Source organism: Setaria viridis, chromosome 7 (assembly GCF_005286985.2).
Source record: "Setaria viridis chromosome 7, Setaria_viridis_v4.0, whole genome shotgun sequence".
NCBI classification, from domain to species: Eukaryota; Viridiplantae; Streptophyta; class Magnoliopsida; order Poales; family Poaceae; genus Setaria; species Setaria viridis.
In genome coordinates this window covers 18,200,113-18,217,902 of record NC_048269.2, presented here as the reverse complement: position 1 = coordinate 18,217,902, position 17,790 = coordinate 18,200,113, and the positions used below count along the sequence as shown (strand labels likewise).

The 17,790-nt window shown below is 49.6% G+C and overlaps 2 protein-coding genes and 1 long non-coding RNA gene across 3 annotated transcripts; 1 reads left to right on the top strand and 2 right to left on the bottom strand.

Annotated features, from left to right (window-relative positions):
• Nucleotides 1-975: 975 nt before the first annotated feature.
• Nucleotides 976-4,125, bottom strand: LOC117863380 (uncharacterized). The gene is made up of 2 exons (XR_011898873.1): nucleotides 3,091-4,125; nucleotides 976-2,961 (listed from the first exon to the last, which is right to left on the bottom strand). It is a non-coding gene; the product is annotated as an uncharacterized lncRNA (long non-coding RNA).
• On the top strand, nucleotides 1,838-9,221 carry LOC117863379 (uncharacterized). The gene is made up of 12 exons (XM_034747051.2): nucleotides 1,838-2,155; nucleotides 6,845-6,982; nucleotides 7,106-7,187; nucleotides 7,284-7,360; nucleotides 7,470-7,576; nucleotides 7,682-7,793; nucleotides 7,904-8,020; nucleotides 8,112-8,203; nucleotides 8,293-8,359; nucleotides 8,456-8,534; nucleotides 8,618-8,853; nucleotides 8,972-9,221. Exons 1-12 carry the CDS (start codon nucleotides 1,901-1,903, stop codon nucleotides 8,996-8,998), a joined length of 1,389 nt encoding a protein of 462 aa, XP_034602942.2. The 5' UTR covers nucleotides 1,838-1,900; the 3' UTR covers nucleotides 8,999-9,221.
• A 798-nt stretch (nucleotides 9,222-10,019) lies between these two features.
• LOC117863378 (acetyl-coenzyme A synthetase, chloroplastic/glyoxysomal) lies at nucleotides 10,020-15,612 on the bottom strand. The gene is made up of 18 exons (XM_034747050.2): nucleotides 14,961-15,612; nucleotides 14,441-14,587; nucleotides 14,176-14,331; nucleotides 13,951-14,073; nucleotides 13,699-13,867; nucleotides 13,084-13,166; nucleotides 12,774-12,875; nucleotides 12,608-12,696; nucleotides 12,411-12,501; nucleotides 12,181-12,294; nucleotides 11,776-11,852; nucleotides 11,626-11,704; nucleotides 11,464-11,532; nucleotides 11,209-11,384; nucleotides 11,083-11,139; nucleotides 10,886-10,976; nucleotides 10,685-10,783; nucleotides 10,020-10,501 (listed from the first exon to the last, which is right to left on the bottom strand). The coding sequence occupies exons 1-18, from the start codon at nucleotides 15,294-15,296 to the stop codon at nucleotides 10,316-10,318; spliced, it is 2,244 nt and encodes a 747-aa protein (XP_034602941.1). The 5' UTR covers nucleotides 15,297-15,612; the 3' UTR covers nucleotides 10,020-10,315.
• Nucleotides 15,613-17,790: the final 2,178 nt, after the last annotated feature.

Here is a 17,790-nt window from a genome sequence, read left to right as displayed (position 1 = left end):
AGCATTGGATCCCGAACTGTGCATTTCGTCCGGATTCGATTGGTCGAGCGGTACGGCCTCTCGTGACCGCGCCGTTTCCGACTTGTGGCCGTTTGGTACTTTGATGATGCGCCCCCACCATTGCCAGGCATGATTGTCCGAGCTACAATTTGCAGGTAAGGCCCGTTTGGCACTGCTCCTCAAGGGTATCTCCACCTGCTTCTCAAGGAGTTGTACTAGTACTTCTCAAAATGGCAAACGGCTTTGTTGCTGAAGCCGCCGCAGAGCTGCAACCCAAAATGAACTGGACGCGAGAAGGAAAAAAAATTAGCTTCTCGCGGTTCCCCACCCACCTAGCCCATTGGTACCAAACTGCCCTTCAAGTTGACCAAAAATCACTTGCAGGCGCTAGGACCGGCGGCTCCACCTCGACGACGTTGGCGTGAGCACGCCGCCCAGCTTTACGCCTGCCTTCCCGTGCCGATTGGCTCTGCGCCAAGCGGCTGAGCCGATGCTCTGCGTTGCCTGGTGGGGATCCGGCGCAACGGGACAAGGATGGAGCAAGGCGGTGAGCAGCGAGTGGGGCTGGAGTGGGGAGCAACGGGGAGCGAAGCTGGATTGAGCGACGGAGGCGAGGTCGCGTGGAGGAAAGGAGGCGGCAGGAAAAGAAAGATGGATCGAATAAGGAAGAAAGAGATGCGGTAAAAAAAAAGATTAAGGGAAGAGACGGGAGGAAAAGGTCCAGATAATAAGCAAGGAAAATATACGGTAAAAAAAATAAAAAAAGTAATGGTTATTGTTTGATTACATAACATGGGCAAAACTTGTAAATCTCTTTCATTCCATATAAAATTATTACGGTTACCTAAAAAAAAGAGTATGCCTACTTTTATAAATTACATACAAGCCACACTAATTATTGCTTAAACAATAATACTTTAATCATTTTTTTAATTTCTAATGAACTTACGTTATATACTAATATTAAACATTGAATTCACCTATTCAAACAATTCGTATAACCAAGGATATGTAGGACATTTGATCTCTTACATCCATTTAACTTTAGCTTCACCAGAAAAGCTGCTCTATGGGAGGAGCTGTATAGTTGGAACCGTTTCAATCACAACCACAACCTTATCAAACGAGATCAAGCAAGCACCGGGTGCAGCCTGAGATCAAACTGCTACTACAACTCTCCAACACTGACACGGAGTCGGTGGGAGCACGACGGGACCGGCTTCGGCACAACAGAGCGTCGGAACGTCTCTTCCTCTTCTTTTCTGGAACAGAAAAGACCGTCTCTTTCTATCCGTTTCGATCCCATCTTCAGCTTCAAGAGTCCTGTCCTTTAACCAAACCACCGCCACCGCAACCGCGTGCACCACGAAAAGCCCGGGACGGATCCGATCCAACGGCCGGGGCGAGATCGATCGGCCGAAACGCAAGGTCGGCACGTGATCGAAGCGCCCAGACACGGCGCGAGGCGTGTGTCCGTGCCGTGCGCGCGATCGCAGCCCAGCCAGCCACCACCACCCACGGCGGCAGGAGGTACAGGAGGACCCGTCAGGAGGAAGCCCGAAGCCGAGCCGGAGCAGGCAGGGACCAAGCCCGGAGGAGGACGCTTGCTATATACTTATAGTATATATATAGCATCCCCCTCGCCAATCCCTCGCCGACCACCGAGGCTGCACAGGCTTTGCCGTCGCAACCACAGGTGCGGAGGCGCCGAGCAGCAGCAGTGGGGCCGAGCGCACTAGCCGAGTCGTCGACAGGGAGGATCGGAGGCGGGGCAAGTGGTTGGCGTATACGCTGTCAGGTGAGCGGGCGGGCGCCCTCCGTGCCGCATCTCGTTCACGCACTTGTTGCTGTCCGCTTCCGCGGCCGCGGCGCAGCGTTATTCCTCCTCCCGGGGTTGCTGATGGGCGCCGCTCCGGGCAATGCAGGAGGGAGACCGGCGCCGCCCGAGTCCCACGGCGCCATGGGGGGCTACGAGCTCGTCCACAGCGACGACGCGCCCGCCCTCGCGGTGGATCTGGAGGCCGGCGGCCGCGGCTTCCCCAAGAGCAGCGGCGGGCCCGCGAAGCGCGCTGCGGCGGGGACCTCTCCGGCGTCGACGGCGCCGGCGCGGCAGCGGCTCGTCTCCCTCGATGTCTTCAGAGGGATCACCGTGCTGGTACGTACTTACTTTCCTCTGCTCGCCTGCGAGCTCTTAATTTTTCATATTTTTTCTTGCCGCACTTCATTATACGTTTTAATCCACTACCAAATCGAATTGCTTGCTGAGTGGGTTTATGCTTTTAAATCCATCCTTTGATGCTCATGGTGCCAACCACGCATGTTCATGAACAATCATGATGCATGGTGGTGGTAGCAGTATCACCGGCGGTTAAGTTTCCTTTTTTCTCTTTTCCCTTTTTGTTCGTACTTAAACGGGGGTATAATCAAAAGAAACCAGGGTTGCTTAAACCAACCCATCAGTACAAGCTTTAGCTTTTTTGGAATTGGAGTATCACCAGCCAGCGAGGCCTGCATCGATAGACACGACGGCTTCCAGCTCTGCTCGCGCCGCCATGAACCTGTACTCTGTAGCTCCTCCACCTCTGTTCTCTTCTTCCTCCTGACTCTCTGAGTTTCTCTGACAGTCCATTATTCACTTCTTTTCTGTTGATTGATAGCCACTGCGGCCATTAGACGTTACCGTTAGGCAGAAGCTTAAGATTAGATCACCATCTTGATGCCTGTGGAGATATGGTTGTTTAGACCCGACGGAGATTAACAATCACCGGCACGGCTTGCCGGGTTCGCAAGGGTGCCTGCTCCTGTCGCATCACCCAGCCCCGACCCCAACGGGGTTAGAACCGTCGGTGCCCGGTCGTGTGGCCCACGCAATTCTCGCAATAAGAAAGGCCCCCCCGCTTACCACCACCGTACGGAAGTTCTTCAGATGTTGAACTCGAGCGAGTCGAGCTAGCTGCACGCCTGCACGGACGAGAGTTCATGCGTCAGAGTGTTGGACCTTTTTTTTAGTGGCTTAAGGTCTCTGTTGCTTACCTAGCTTCCCTGCGTTAGCTGGATAGAAAAATGGTGAAATTGTCAACTCTAGCTCACCTGTCCATGCGATCTTGAGTTCTTGATAAGTAGATGAGCGCATGTACCCCCGCCGGCCCCTTATATTTGACACCTAGAATAATCAGAGTATCATGTAGGGGTACACTTCAGATGCAGAGCTTAGAATACACAACAAGGCTGAGCGATTGATTGAGCCCGTAGCAGCAGAAATATGCTCGCACGGTGAGCGACATGATGCGTACTGAAAACGGAGTAGAAAATTAGGGTAGAACGAAGGGCCAGATTTGGAGCGGATTAGCGGAGGGGAAGTGAAGTTGAAAACCAGGAGCAGAGAAAAGAGATGCTGCAAATATTCTGCCATCATTTTCTACCCCTGCTGCTCTGTTTCCTTGGTGCCCCTTTAGGACAGAATCCATGCTAGCTTTGACTTTTCAATAAGCTTAAGGCCATGCACAAACACCCAAGATACGAAAACCGTGTCGCTGGATTTGCAATTAGAAATAAGTACTCCAGAGATACCACAATTCAGTGGCATAATAGCTCTGTACAAAAGTAGCAAGCAAACCGCCTCAGAAATGGACAGCACAAACTCGAAACCATAGCACATTGACAGTAACAAGGAACATCAGAGTTGCTTGCTGCATGTAGTGCATTCTATGATTGCTTAGCATGGGAACCCGTCCTTGTTGCCTTGCCTAGCCAGTCGCGAATAGCATAGCCGGATAGGAGAAACAGTCCGTGGTCGTTGGGCGAGATCTGCTGGCCGGCGCCGTGTTCGGAGAAACAGCTGGAGACGCTGGAGTAGAATGTTAGGTAGCGGCCACGAGTCCTCCTGCTGCAGGGGAAAGAAACCGAAAACCGTAGTGGCGGCGTGCACGGCCAGCCGCATGGGTCGCCGGGCGAAATATTCCCAGGCCCGGCCGGGACGCCGCCCAAAAGCATATGCGTGCGTGACCCCGCGTCGCGTCGGCGAGCGGCCGATGGCCTCTCCACGTCGGGACAAAGCCCCATGGGACATGCATGTGACGGGGACGGGACGCGCCCCCGCGCCCCGCTCGGCTCCCGCGCGCGCCAGCCTTGGGAACGCCGGCGCGTCCCTCTCCCCCGGCGTGCGCACGCGCGGGCGCCGACCCGGCCGCGCGCGACGGGACGCAAGAGGAGGAGCCTGTAGCAAGCTAGGCAGGCACGGTCGCGTTGGCTTTTGGCCAAACTTGTAGTGGTTGCGGTGTTGCTGTTGGGGAGGAGCAGTAAGCTCCGTGCTGTGTTCCACGGGTCGGCGCACGGCGTCATCGGCGTAAACCGACGCCACGGGCGGCGGCGGGGCCGGGCTTGTAGCCGGAGGGGATCGGTTCCACCTGTCGCACCACCGGGCGGGGCGAAGCGGGGCGGCGGGTGCGCCTGCTCCACATGTTCTCTCGCCGTAACCGCGGCGTTTTCTTTAGGCTTTCTTGCTTGGCCCGCGACGCCGGGGGCCGACACGAGACGCGGGAATCAGGGATGCGTGAGCTACAGGGGACCTCTCGCCCTCTGGACCCAAGGCTTTCAGGAACGCCTTCTGATCCCGTCCGGCAGCTTCATGTGTGCGACACATGACATGAAACCTGATCGGTGTCGCTGAAATTCCCTTGCGGGGTTAAAGAAAGCGGGGAGGAAAGATAGGATCTTGCTGCTCCATTGCTGGCCTCGGGCGCCAGACAGGTGTGTGGCGCAGGGCGCCGGTCCGGCCCCCACCCACCGGCAACAGACAGAGCTATACTGTCCTCCGCCGCGTAGATCGTGTGGCATGATGATACGGGCTGTCCTGCCCTTCCACCCGTACCAGCTCCGAGCTCTCTCCTCGTCTCCGATCCTAAAGGTCGCGCGCGACATCAGCGACCGACCGTGACGTGACCTTTGCGATCATCTTCGGCGCGGCGGCTGTAGCGTTACCTCGTCGCCGATCTTCTTCAGCACTCACATAATTCACGCGTGACTCCGGGAGGAGCAGCTGGGCAAGGGAGCAATGTCGGTGTCAGGCAATAAGGGCAACACAGCACAGCTCTACGAGCGACGACGACGACTCCTACCGCCACGGAAAAGGTCATCCTCATGTGGTCTACGACACCCTGAAACAAAGATGACCTGCCAAAAGAGCGCGGATCGAGTCGAGATCCACTGATGAAGTGATGATAAGCCTGAATTGAAGTCTTCCACACTGATACTACAAATCAAGGCGATCGGCCGGGCAACCTTTCGACGTCGCGTCAACACGACTGATCGGGTCCAGGGAGAAGAACTTTTCCAAGACGTGATCTTGGAACACGTCAGGGCTACTAGGTCTACGTGTGGTCACTCCCAGATTGCCCGAGTCCATGCTACAGGGTGAGCAGATGACAGAGCGACGGGCACGGGTGGCGCAGATCGTCAGGCGGGGCTCCCCGGCCTGGGGCGCCTCCGTCCTGCAGCAAGCTGGTCCCGGTCCGGCAGATGCCAACGCCCCAACGACGACGTTCATGGCAGGCTTCTATCTGCTGGGGCATGGCTGTGTCCTGTGTGTGCCTAGTGGATCGAAAATGACAGCCATGTTGGTATGCAGTATGCACACAGCACCACACGCGTACGTCTGCGCATACTATACCTTGCTGACAGTGATCGCTGTAGCTCTACTGCCGTAGCCTATCTCATCTCCAAGACCATACGCGTAGCTCTCTTCAATTCTCTCAAAATATCGAGCACCACCTTGATTTTTTTTGGTTGGGCAAAAGGGAAAAAATATCCATTAGTTGTTCATTGCGTGGAGAACGAACGACATGGCATGACCAATGGGGTGAGGTTGATTACTCCTTGCCCACCACGCGAAAGGTGACAGGGTACTTGTAGTAAGAAGAAGCTAGGCGATCTCCCAGCCTCCCAGGGGGACGGTAGGTTAGGTCCCCGTCGCCTTTGGTGATTCACCGCTGCACCTACTGCGGCTAAGTTGCTCGCCATGCTTGGACAGCAGAGGAGGCGTTTTTCTATTCGATCGCGACATTATTGGCAAAATGGCCATGGAGTTGCGTGGACGGCACAGATGAAGTCATCAACTGAAAAACCTTTCTAGGAATTTTTTTTAGGGCAAAACCTTCGTAGGATTAGCCATCTGCGTCACCAACAGCGTTGAGTGGCTCTTTGGGTCAATAGTGCGTCGTGCTTGCCACGAATCACGCGGCGGCAGATAGTGCTAAGCTACTCGCACCACGCAATGCCGTTGCCGTTGCCACGGTGCTACACTTGTGCTTGAGTGCGTAGCCGACGGTAACGGCTAACGTGCGCGCTTTCGTCTCCCCCGGTTAGAATATTTCGCCTTTCGAGGGTGAAATGCATTTGGAGGCCGGAATCTGATGCAACACCCCCATATGTAACGTGGAGCTTTCTTTTCCTTTTCTTTTTTCAAACGAATATGCAACGTGAAGTTGTTATCACTTTTCATCGAATAATCCTTACTTCGCTTCCCAAGATATTTGTAACCGTACAAGTTTTGAATATTAAAATATGGCGGCAATTCAAGAGCCACGAATTTAGTAGTGGAAAATAATCATTGACAGTCGAATCATATTCTTGTTTGATCATTTTAGCGTGACCAATTATGTGGCCTAGAGTTTCACCAGATGATTTACTATATTTTAGCCTCTAAGTAGATTTGCAGATGCTTGCTTTAGCCACTGGTACTTATCAATAATAATGTTGTACTGGTTCTCTGTCACTTTCATTGAAATAAAACACTTGTTTTAGATTCAAGCAGAAGTAAAATCAAAAGTCTCTTCTCTTATTGCAGCTGATGATCATCGTCGATGACGCTGGAGCATTCATTCCGGCCATGAATCACTCCCCTTGGGATGGCGTAACAGTGGCCGACTTCGTCATGCCTTTCTTCCTCTTCATCGTCGGAGTCGCGCTGGCGCTCGCGTACAAGGTAGTACACGCCGGCAAAAGCGAGATGGCAAAGCTTGTTTCCCCTTTGTTTCTGAAACCGCCAACAGTGACATCTAGGATTCGCTGAAACCTAATGATCGCGTCACCTTAATTTGTTTTACAGAGAGTACCGGACAAGTTGGACGCCACGAAAAAGGCGGTGCTCCGTGCCCTGAAGCTCTTTTGTCTTGGTCTTGTTCTACAAGGTATTATGGCAGCTATTTTTTTGTTCAAGTCAACTACGGTACACTTGTGATGAAATGCTTAAATGTTTCGATCTCATTTGCTGCTACACCACACAGGTGGATTCTTCCATGGTGTACGTAGTCTAACTTTTGGGGTTGACCTTCAAGAAATACGGCTCATGGGTATACTGCAGGTATCTGAAATGCGTCTTTTTGTTATATACGCTGTATATTTGTCCATTAGCAATGTATAATTGGTGTTTCGGTAAGTATGTAACTGATGACGTGCATTCTTGGCTTCAGAGAATTGCAATAGCTTATCTGCTGACTGCTCTATGTGAAATTTGGCTCAAAGGAGATGAAGATGTAGATTATGGATTCGATTTGCTCAAGAGATACCGCTACCAACTGTGAGTTTTGACCAAAAGTACTCCCATTTTGGACTATGGAAAAGTGCATCGTTTGATATCCGTTTCTTATGTTTCTAACACTGTAATATGCTGCTGTTCATTCAGGTTCGTAGGCGCAATTGTGGCGATCACATACATGGCCCTGCTGTATGGTACCTATGTTCCTGACTGGGAGTATCAGACATCAGGCCCTGGTTCCACTGAAAAGTCCTTCTTGGTAAGTGTCACTTCTGACATTTTCTTATGCTAAGAAGTGTTCACTGAACATTGTTCAGTATTATTACCACTGAGAGGTGAACTGATGGGCTTCAAATTCCAAAAATTTAGGTGAAATGCGGAGTAAGAGGTGACACCAGCCCAGGTTGTAATGCAGTTGGCATGATCGACCGCAAAATCTTAGGCATCGAACATCTATATGGTCGACCGGTTTACGCGCGATCCAAGGTTTATAGCTTTTTCTGTCTCATTTTTTTTGAGGAGATTTCGATCTTTTGTTTATTTAGTCTTCTGATTATTCTTTTTTGTCCTGTGGCAGCAATGTAGCATCAATTCACCACAAAATGGGCCCCTTCCTCCTGACGCTCCGTCTTGGTGCCAGGCTCCTTTTGACCCTGAAGGCCTTCTCAGGTCAGTGAACGTCATTGCTTGAAATCTTCATCTTGGAAAATGCAATTCAAGTTCTGTAGCTGACTGTCCTCTCTTTCTGCTCTCACCAGTTCCGTGATGGCCATTGTGACATGCTTGATCGGGCTCCAGTACGGACACGTCATTGTACATTTCCAGGTACAGTAATTGCTCCCGATATATCAGCATACCATCCAGTTGACTAATGAAACAAAAGGTCTGAATTTTTTTCTCTTTCCTGAATCGGCTTTGCAGAAACACAGGGAGAGGATCATGAACTGGTTGATCCCTTCCTTCAGTATGCTAGTCCTGGGCTTCGCCATGGATTTCTTTGGTAAGCACTCCATGAGACCACTAACCTGCCCTGTACTACCCGTTCCTGAACATTGGCATTGACCGCTTCGTGATCTTTTTCAGGCATGCATATGAACAAGCCGTTGTACACCCTGAGCTACACCTTGGCCACCGCCGGCGCCGCCGGTCTCCTCTTCGCAGGAATCTACACGCTGGTCGACCTCTACGGTTACCGGCGGCCGACCGTCGCCATGGAGTGGATGGGGATGCACGCACTGATGATCTACGTCCTCATCGCGTGCAACATCCTGCCCATCTTCATCCACGGCTTCTACTGGAAGGAGCCCAAGAACAACCTGGTAAGTTTTGACGGATGCTGTAACCTTCGCTTCAACCACGTTTCAGTGAACACAACTGGAAGTCTGAACCTGATTTCGTCGGCATCTATCTTACGAGCTTGATGGCCTTGTGTTGCAGCTGAAGTTCATCGGAATTGGGGCATGAGGTGGTGACCATACACGGATACAGAGATTATTTAGGAGTCTATTCGGACAGAGATAGAGAAGCACATGCATTCAGGCCTAGTTTTGCTACACGGCCAGTGCATCATTGTTGCTGCACAGAGTGCCTCTCTCTGTGAGCCCTTGTATATGATAAAGAAGCATTGTGTATATGCTGAAGACACGATATATTAAAGAAAATATAATAGTACAGATTCTTACACGAATCACGGTGGAGATTGTCACCATGCGGAAGTAGACAAAGTGTGGTAATCCCAAATGCGTGCTAAGCGATGACCGATGGATGATACAAGAGATGGAGATGGGCTGACTACTGGCCTGCTAGCAGCCAGCCTCTCTGAGAATATCTTGTTCGTACGAGCCCATCGGTAGATAGGCCCGGTTGAATTGAGTTTGCCCATTAGGCCCAATTTTTCCCCTGACTGAATGTAGAATGGGCCGGTTCTCTTATTGCCGCTAAATAATTTTGGTAAGTTGATTGAAAATGTTTTTTTTCCCTCGACAACAGATAAACTAAATAGCCTACTACTATGTTCAATCTAACAACCTTGTCAAACTAAATATAATAGTGGATTTTTAGTTTGATGACCAAACAACAATTCCTTCTTGCTGGACTGCTGGTATTATAAGCCCAATGCTCCCGGGCTAATTGCGCCGGCGTCGTAAACGGACACCACGGTCCACAGGACGGCGATGCTCGTCCATGCGCCAGAAATGCTCTACTCCGGTCTGATGATGGCAAATCCCCCCCGCAGTCCGCAGATCAATACAAGAAGAGGCCAATTTAATTGATTCGTCCAGCTCGTACACTCCGTGTTCAAAGAGTACTCCTGTTTGGAACACATCCCCCGTTACCCCCAACGGACTTTCAGAAATTCGAACGGAACAGTTCAATTCTCACAGGGTTTAGTGAAGTTCCAAAAAATGGGGCGCCTGCATGCTTTGAACAGCATACAGAGGCAGTAAACATGTCCTGCTTTAGTGTTCAATGACAGATTCCTGTATGCCGCGCACCCATAAAATGGGACTTGTGGTTGTCCCATTACATTACTTTCGGATGTAACCAAAACTTGCACTTACATTAATTTCCTTATTTACCAAACTGCATCTATTTGTGACTGATCCAGCAATTTGCAGACTCACCGCATCAAACCCGTCGTTTCAGTATCCATCTTTGGTTGCCAATTCCAAAACACCGAAGAAACAAGAGAATCATGGATAGAGCGACTGACCGCACACAAGTTGAAATTTACACATGTAGTGCAGGCAGTGATTGTTCCGTCCCCCATGGCCGATAAGGTCAGCTATCGCTGAGCGCAATCAGCTGGTCAACAACACCAGGGTCAGCAAGCGTGCTTGTATCACCGAGCTCGTCTAATTGCCTGGATGCAATTTTCCGCAGGATTCTTCGCATGATCTTCCCACTTCGTGTCTTAGGGAGCCCCGGTGCCCAGTGGATCTTGTCAGGAGCAGCAAATGCGCCAATCTACACATGAAAAGGTGCAAAGATTATGCTGCGGAGAAATTTTCGAATCGACAATGTTCGATCCGCTCCCGAAAAGAGTGAAAAATATTGAAGTGAGGCACATTGTAGGTTCCATCAAGAAAAGAGAAGGTAATTATTAATCACAGGTTATTTGCCACCACAGACATCTTCAAGTATTCGTACCTGGCCGCGGACTGTCATAATGAGGCTTTTTCTTAGATCATCACTGTAGGCAACGCCATCCACTAAAGTCACAAAAGCATATATCCCCTGCCCTTTAACCTACAACATGTAGTTATTTTTTTTAGGATCGGGTTCGATTAAAGAGGGGGAGTCAGATATGGAGCACTGCGGAGAAAAAAAGTTTTAAGCTCTGAACTTCACCTCATGGTCAATACCAACAACAGCGGCCTCGGCACATTTTGGATGTGAAACCAGAGCAGACTCAACTTCGGCTGTCCCAATCCGGTGTCCACTAGAATATTCAAAGGAATATGAGATATTCACATGTGGGTAACTTCTTTGAACCATCAAATGAATCAACATCAAGCAGAATGAATCAAACATGTGGCTCAATTTACCTCACATTGATAACGTCATCAACTCTTCCAGTCAGCCAGTGGTAGCCATCTTTATCCCTGACATGCATATTTAATTAGTTATGGTTTTACACATTTACTGCATCAATAGATATAATGATGAGTTACCTTCTGCAGCCATCACCCGAGAAATAATATCCAGCAAACGGTTTGAAGTATGTCGTCTCATATCTGTCTTGATCTCCATAGAGAGTCCGGAAAGCCCCAGGCCATGACTTCTTTATGCAAAGATATCCACTGCATTCTCCTTCCATTTCCCGCCCTTTCTCATCAACAATGACTGGCTGTGAATAAGGTAAAGTTATTACAAAATAAGGGGATCACGAACTTCTATTTCAGAAAACTAATGTTTATGGTGTGTACCTGCACACCGAAGAAAGGAAATGTTGCTGATCCTGGTTTTTGAGGCCAAGCGCCAGGTAAAGGAGTGATCTAAAACATAATAATTACACTTCAATATGATATGTAAGATGACACACTTATTAAACTCTAAAAGCGTCCTTAAAAATTTATGAAGACACTTACCATGAATCCACCAGTTTCAGTTTGCCACCAAGTATCTGATATGGGGCATCGTGAGTCACCAATTACATCATAGAACCATCTGAAATGAAGAACAAAGCATGTAAGACTTTTCAGCACTAGAAATTTTAAGATTTAGCAGTGATTACAAACCTCCATGCAGTTGGATTAATTGGCTCACCCACACTTCCAAGCACTCGGAGGGACTTGCGAGAGTACCGAGAAACATACTATAGATAGAATGGAAAATCAGAAGGTTAAACAGGATGAAAACGTAGACCATCGAAATTAAAATTATTTGGACTATATCACTCTGAAGATATGTTTTGTATTATTGTGCATGCAAGCTCCACAGAAAAATGCTAACATTCAATGGAAATAGCAATCAAATTGATACTTTACCAGCAGCACAAATTAAGAAGTTTCCTTTTGATCTTATATCTAGGAACTGGAGCATAAACAGTAGGGTTTGAATAACACACCTGGCATTCTAGGATGACTAAAAAGAGCTACAACATTTAATTGAGAATACAAGTAGTAAGCAGCTAGCTGTGTTACCTCAGTACCATCACGCATGAGTGAGCGTATAAGTGTTGGTGCGGTATAAAATATTGTCACTCCATATTTGTCAACAATGTCCCAACACCGACCAGGATCAGGGTAATTTGGAGCCTAGAAGTCGTGTTCAGGAAAACACATGACAAAATTAGACATATAACAATTCAAAAGAAGCCAAAACCACGAGTTACAGTTAATAGCACAACATCTATAAAATGTTCTGCAGTTACCCCTTCGAAAACGAGAACTGTGGCTCCATTCAGCAGAGGACCATATGTCACATAACTATGTCCAGTAATCCAACCACAGTCCGCAGTGCACCTTAGTAAGTGAAACAGAGGAACAATAGTAAGAAAACGGCAGGTACTAGAGACCCAATGACTTCAGATAAATATTTGCTCTGCCCAAAGACCAACAAAGACATTACCAGTATACGTCCGCTGGCTTGTAGTCAAATGCATGCTTAAATGTTGTTGCAGAGTAGACCATATAGCCCCCAGTTGTATGCAACACACCCTGTATGGTTCATAGTATGTTAATGGTTTGGTTAAAGGGGTACAGGAACAATCTATAAGTTTAAGAGTTAAGACTACCTTTGGCTTTCCTGTACTGCCACTTGTGTACAGAAGAAACAATGGATCCTCTGCATCAACCCATTCCACATCACATTTAGTTGGGAAATTGGGAACAACATCCTGAGGGACATCATCATGTATTCAGAATCAAATAACCCATATTCTACTGATATAAGCGTTCAAAAATGTTCTAGTGACATGACGTGAAACAAAAGTGTTTGGCAAGAGAATTTCCGGATGACACAGTAATTCCAGAGGTTCTGTGCCTACTGCCTAGCAATTATGATGTGACATCGAATATAATTCAACTTGTTTGTCTTCGACATACCTGCCACCAAACATCTCTCCCTGGTTTCCAACGTGTGTCTACTTTATTCAGTGCTGACTGATTTTCATATGTCAAGCAAATGCCTTCGCAGCACCAGAAAATTTCACATTAGATTTCTTCAAACAAGATCAGTACATACTCATTAAACAAACTTTATGCTGTGAGATGATCAAGAGAATAATATTGCTTTGGAGTTTGGGCTTTTTCTTAAGGCGTCAACAGAATACATCAAGGCATATCAAAAATAAGGAAGCAAGATGAAATATTCAGGAGGTAAGAACTACAATCAAGATGAAATTTGATTGACGTGTAGCTCTAGATTATCCATTTTATAATATGATCTTGTAAAAATGTGGTACCGGGACAAAATTTTCATATATTTTGTAGAAATAAAAATTTCACACAAAAATATAAGAAAGCCAAGGCACTAAACCTTTAAAATATCTAACTCCATGAGATATTTCATCACTGCAATTTCCTAGAGTCTAAGAACCGTAGGAAACAACACATGGACACGGAACAGGAGCAAAGTAGACTAGATGCAATTGTATTGAAGCTCAATTTTGCAAACAGGCCTGACACCCATCCTCGTAGAAGTCAGATTATAGTGCATACCTACATCAACTCCATTCTTTGCACTTTCAACCAGAGCAGTGTCAACTATATCTTTGAGAGGGATGGCTTTCAGCCCTCTTTTCACAGCATTGCAGGTAATCACAACCTTAGGCTTGCAGTCAATGATTCTTTGTGCTATTGCATCAGCAGAGAAGCCAGCAAACACAACCTGAACATAATCGAGCATCATAACAGGCAAGCATACACAGGATCATTCAGAGCAATCACAGCACAAAATGGTATAGCAATTACCGAATGAACAGCACCGATGCGAGCACATGCAAGCATTGCAATGGGAAGCTCCATCAACATTGGCAGGTAGATCACCACGGCATCACCCTTTCCAACACCGACGCTTTTCAAGTAATTCGCCAGCTACCACAAAGCAAACCAGAACATATTAGGCCCCTCTGGACTCTGTAAATACCGCTGTCACGCTATATGCATTTGTATCGGTAGAAGAGAATGAAGATTTACCTGGCAAACCTGGTCCAAGAGCTCAGAGTATGTGAGCTTCCCGTCATCACTGGGCTCGTTCCCCTCCCAATACATGGCAATTTTGTCCCCGTTCCCAGACTCTACATTGCGGTCCACCGCATTGTAGCATATGTTGGTCTTCCCCCCTTTGAACCACTGCCAGTGCCAAGCAACAAACAACCCATCACTATCAAGATCCATTTACCCTCACACCACTAGAGAGTAGAGACAACCATTGAAACCAACCAACCAACCAACCACTTACTTCAATCTTGATCGGCCCCTTGGTGACATCGAGGTTCTCAGAGCAAACTGCATCAGGGTTCCACTTCTGCTTCCAGTAGAACTCCTCCGCAATCTCCGACCAGAACCCAGCCGGGTCGTCGATCGACCTCTGGTACATCTCCCGGTACTGATCACAGTTCATGGCAAAAAATATCCAAGTTACTCCCCACATTCACCACCAAAAGTAACTCAGAAATTCACAGACACCGAATGTTCGATCCATGTACACGGACCATATGAAATGCGAACCCACACACAGATAAGAGGGGAAAACAACACGGGTCGGCAGGTCCCAGAGCCCAGTCACGCGGCTTTGTTTTCTAGTCCCTGTCTGCGTCATCTGAGACCCCTGGATCACGACCAGCCGCACACTCAGCGGCGCAAAAGCGCAGGCGGCCGAACGCGCGCGCGCCACCCATTTCGAACACGGATCGGGACAAACCGGAACGGAAGAGAGAGGGTAAGGAAGGGCGCGCGTCAGCAGGAGTACGATCGATCACCTGCTGCGTGGAGGAGACGAGAGCCTGGGCGGCGAAGTCGGCGCTGGGGTGGACGAGGAGGCCCGGGTCGTCGTCGAGCGCCGGCAGCGGGTCGCCCAGCACGGCCGCGCACGGCCTGCCGCCGTTCCGCGGCTTAGCGGCGCCGGCGGCCACCGCCAGCGCACCCAGGTGCCCGGTCGCGCCCATGGGAGTGGGACTGGGACTGTGACTCCCCCGGCGTCGCCGCAACCGAGACGAAGATGAGGGTAGAGGAAGGGTCGGCGTCGGCGCGGGAAAGAGCGGCGGGATCGCGGGGCGGGCGCACCCGCTGGTGGTGGCGTATATATGGTGGGCCATGACGCGCGGCGCGCGGGCACCTGATGGCCTCCGCTCACCTCACCTCACCACCTGCTGGCTGCTGCAGCTCGGCCGTGGCCGTGGACCAATTCTCCTCTGACTTTACAGGTTGCTCTCGGCTATCCGGCCGCGCCCGTCTGGTGGCGGAGGCAAATCAAGCGGGCGGAAAAGCGAGAAGCCGAGTTGGTCTCGCCTTCGCCTTGCCTTTTTTTCTGGTGGCGCTGGGAGCCGCGGTGGCGCTAGCGTATCCTTCCTGCTGCTAGCCTACGACTACTCGAGGGTTGCCGGTGACGGGAATGGAAGGGGAGACGCCCGCGCCCCGGCCGGGCCCGGTCGTTTATACGTGCGGTGCGCGCTGGGGGTTCGAGGAATGATGAGGGGTAGTCGGGTAGATCGGCGGGCGGCCGGGCCGGGATGTGTGGCTGGGATTTGGACGGTCTTTGACTGACTCGCCTGGTTGTTTTTCCTGAGCGGGCCGGTCCGGTCGTTTTTTGCGATGCTTCCTGCGTCGGGCTCGTCGTCACTAGACTTGGCGGCTTGGCGCGTTCCTGGTTCGCGTCTAGAAGGCCCGGACAGAAATGGTAAAGAACTCCGTGCTGCTCCCGTTCCGGTTTCCACTCCATGTGCAGTGCACGCTTGCGCCATGCGAGCGGGGGCCTGCCTGATGCTTTGATCTCTGCAGTTTTACTGCTGCTGCTCGTTGCTAGCTGCTACCAACAACACGGTATGTCACCTAGTAGTGACGAAGGATTGAAAGAAACAGGGGTGGAAGTGTGGAACCTGCCCTTTGTTAGTACTATGCTTACAGTTTCTGGTGATCGCGGATCGGTTAATCCGGGGACACCCCAAGCAGACGAAAAACTGCGGCTCCGGCTGCACTGGGGCCACGCGTACGTACGTGCGAATCGTGGAAAGTGACGGCGCAATCCCCTCCTCTGCCCCCACATCGACGACTCCGACGAAACGAGCGAGCTACACCGCCGCCGACGGCGATGCGCGATCCGATCGGGGTATCTCGTGCGACGTGCCGAGTGTTTGATACATGGACTAGTTCCATCACGTCGGATGTTTTTATACCAATTAAAAGGACTAAACGTAGTAATTGCATAAGTCGTGGAACAAATCTATTAAGCCTAATTAATTCATGATCAGCACATATTTACTGTAGCATCACATGATCAAATCATGGACTAATTGGATTTAATAGATTCATCTCACGAATTAACCTTCATTTATACAATTATTTTTATAATTAACCTATATTTAATACTTCTAATTAATATATAAACATTTATTCAACGTGACAGTGACTAAACTTTAGTCGCACGAACCAAACACCCCATCACGCGCGGTAACCGGTCAGTGGTCGCTCTGGTCACGTTCCCGGTTCAGCTCGCATCTCCTCTCGGTCCCTGTCGCGGAAACCCGCAGCCATCTTTGCCGTTGGTCGGATCGGATCGAACGCGCGCAAGATATTTCGACGCGGACTTTGATGAGCGGGCCCTGCCCACTGTCCGAAGGTTAGTTCCAAGAGTGGGTCCAGCTCCTGAGAGCTCGAAGCTGTAGAACGGAAACAAGCTAAAGCTACCCGCAACCCCAACGCAGAAACATAGGAAGGTCCCGTCCATTTCCTGACCGGGCGCAGAAAATGTGATCGGTCGCGGGTGCGGTGGGGTTGTCACGTAATGAGCACGCAAGTTACCCATCCGAAAAAAAAAAGTTCTGTTAGTTGGGCAGAATGAATTACCCATGGAGTATCCAGCAAGTCTCCAAGTGACGGAGAGACGGAGAGTACTATCTTCCAAATGCATTATGTCCTACAACTCCAAGCAAGTGTAGCTTTTTTTTTCATGTGTCTCATTTCTAGTTCCATTTCACTTGCAGCAGCTATGCATCCATCAGTTCAGTTGGAAGTTTTAGAAATAACCGAAAGATGGTGGGCTGTTCAGCTGCTGGCTGCTTGGTTCGGGCCTGGCAGGCCATCAGTCTTTGCAGATTTTTAGGCCCGTGATAACATGGACATTTCAGTGTTCGGCCCACCTATTTCATCGAAGGACCTGACGCACGACCAATTTTTCTCGGCCCTCCTTAAAGGCCTGAGCCCACATATGGTTATCAGGCTCGTTTATACTGTATTAATAATGTACTGGACCAAATCAATCTCTCTTTGGTCTTTGCTGCTGGTAGGAGGGGGGCCCAAATAAAGTGGTTTGGGATCAGCGTTGTTTCACCATCAATCACGTGCTGTATTTCCCAAGAGGGCTACCATGGAAGATGGCGACATGCCGCCATGGCGTCGCCGCAGAACTGAGTGGCTCGTACGTGACGTGATGGTAGTATCTTTTCACTTGCACGATACGCTACTATACTAATCTTCTTCTCGATAAATATCAAAGCACACTACTACATCGTCCAAAAGGAGGAAGAGCGCACACACACGTTCTCCAAGCATGCATGTCACTGTTCGTTATCTCGCTTTTGGCACTGTCGAATT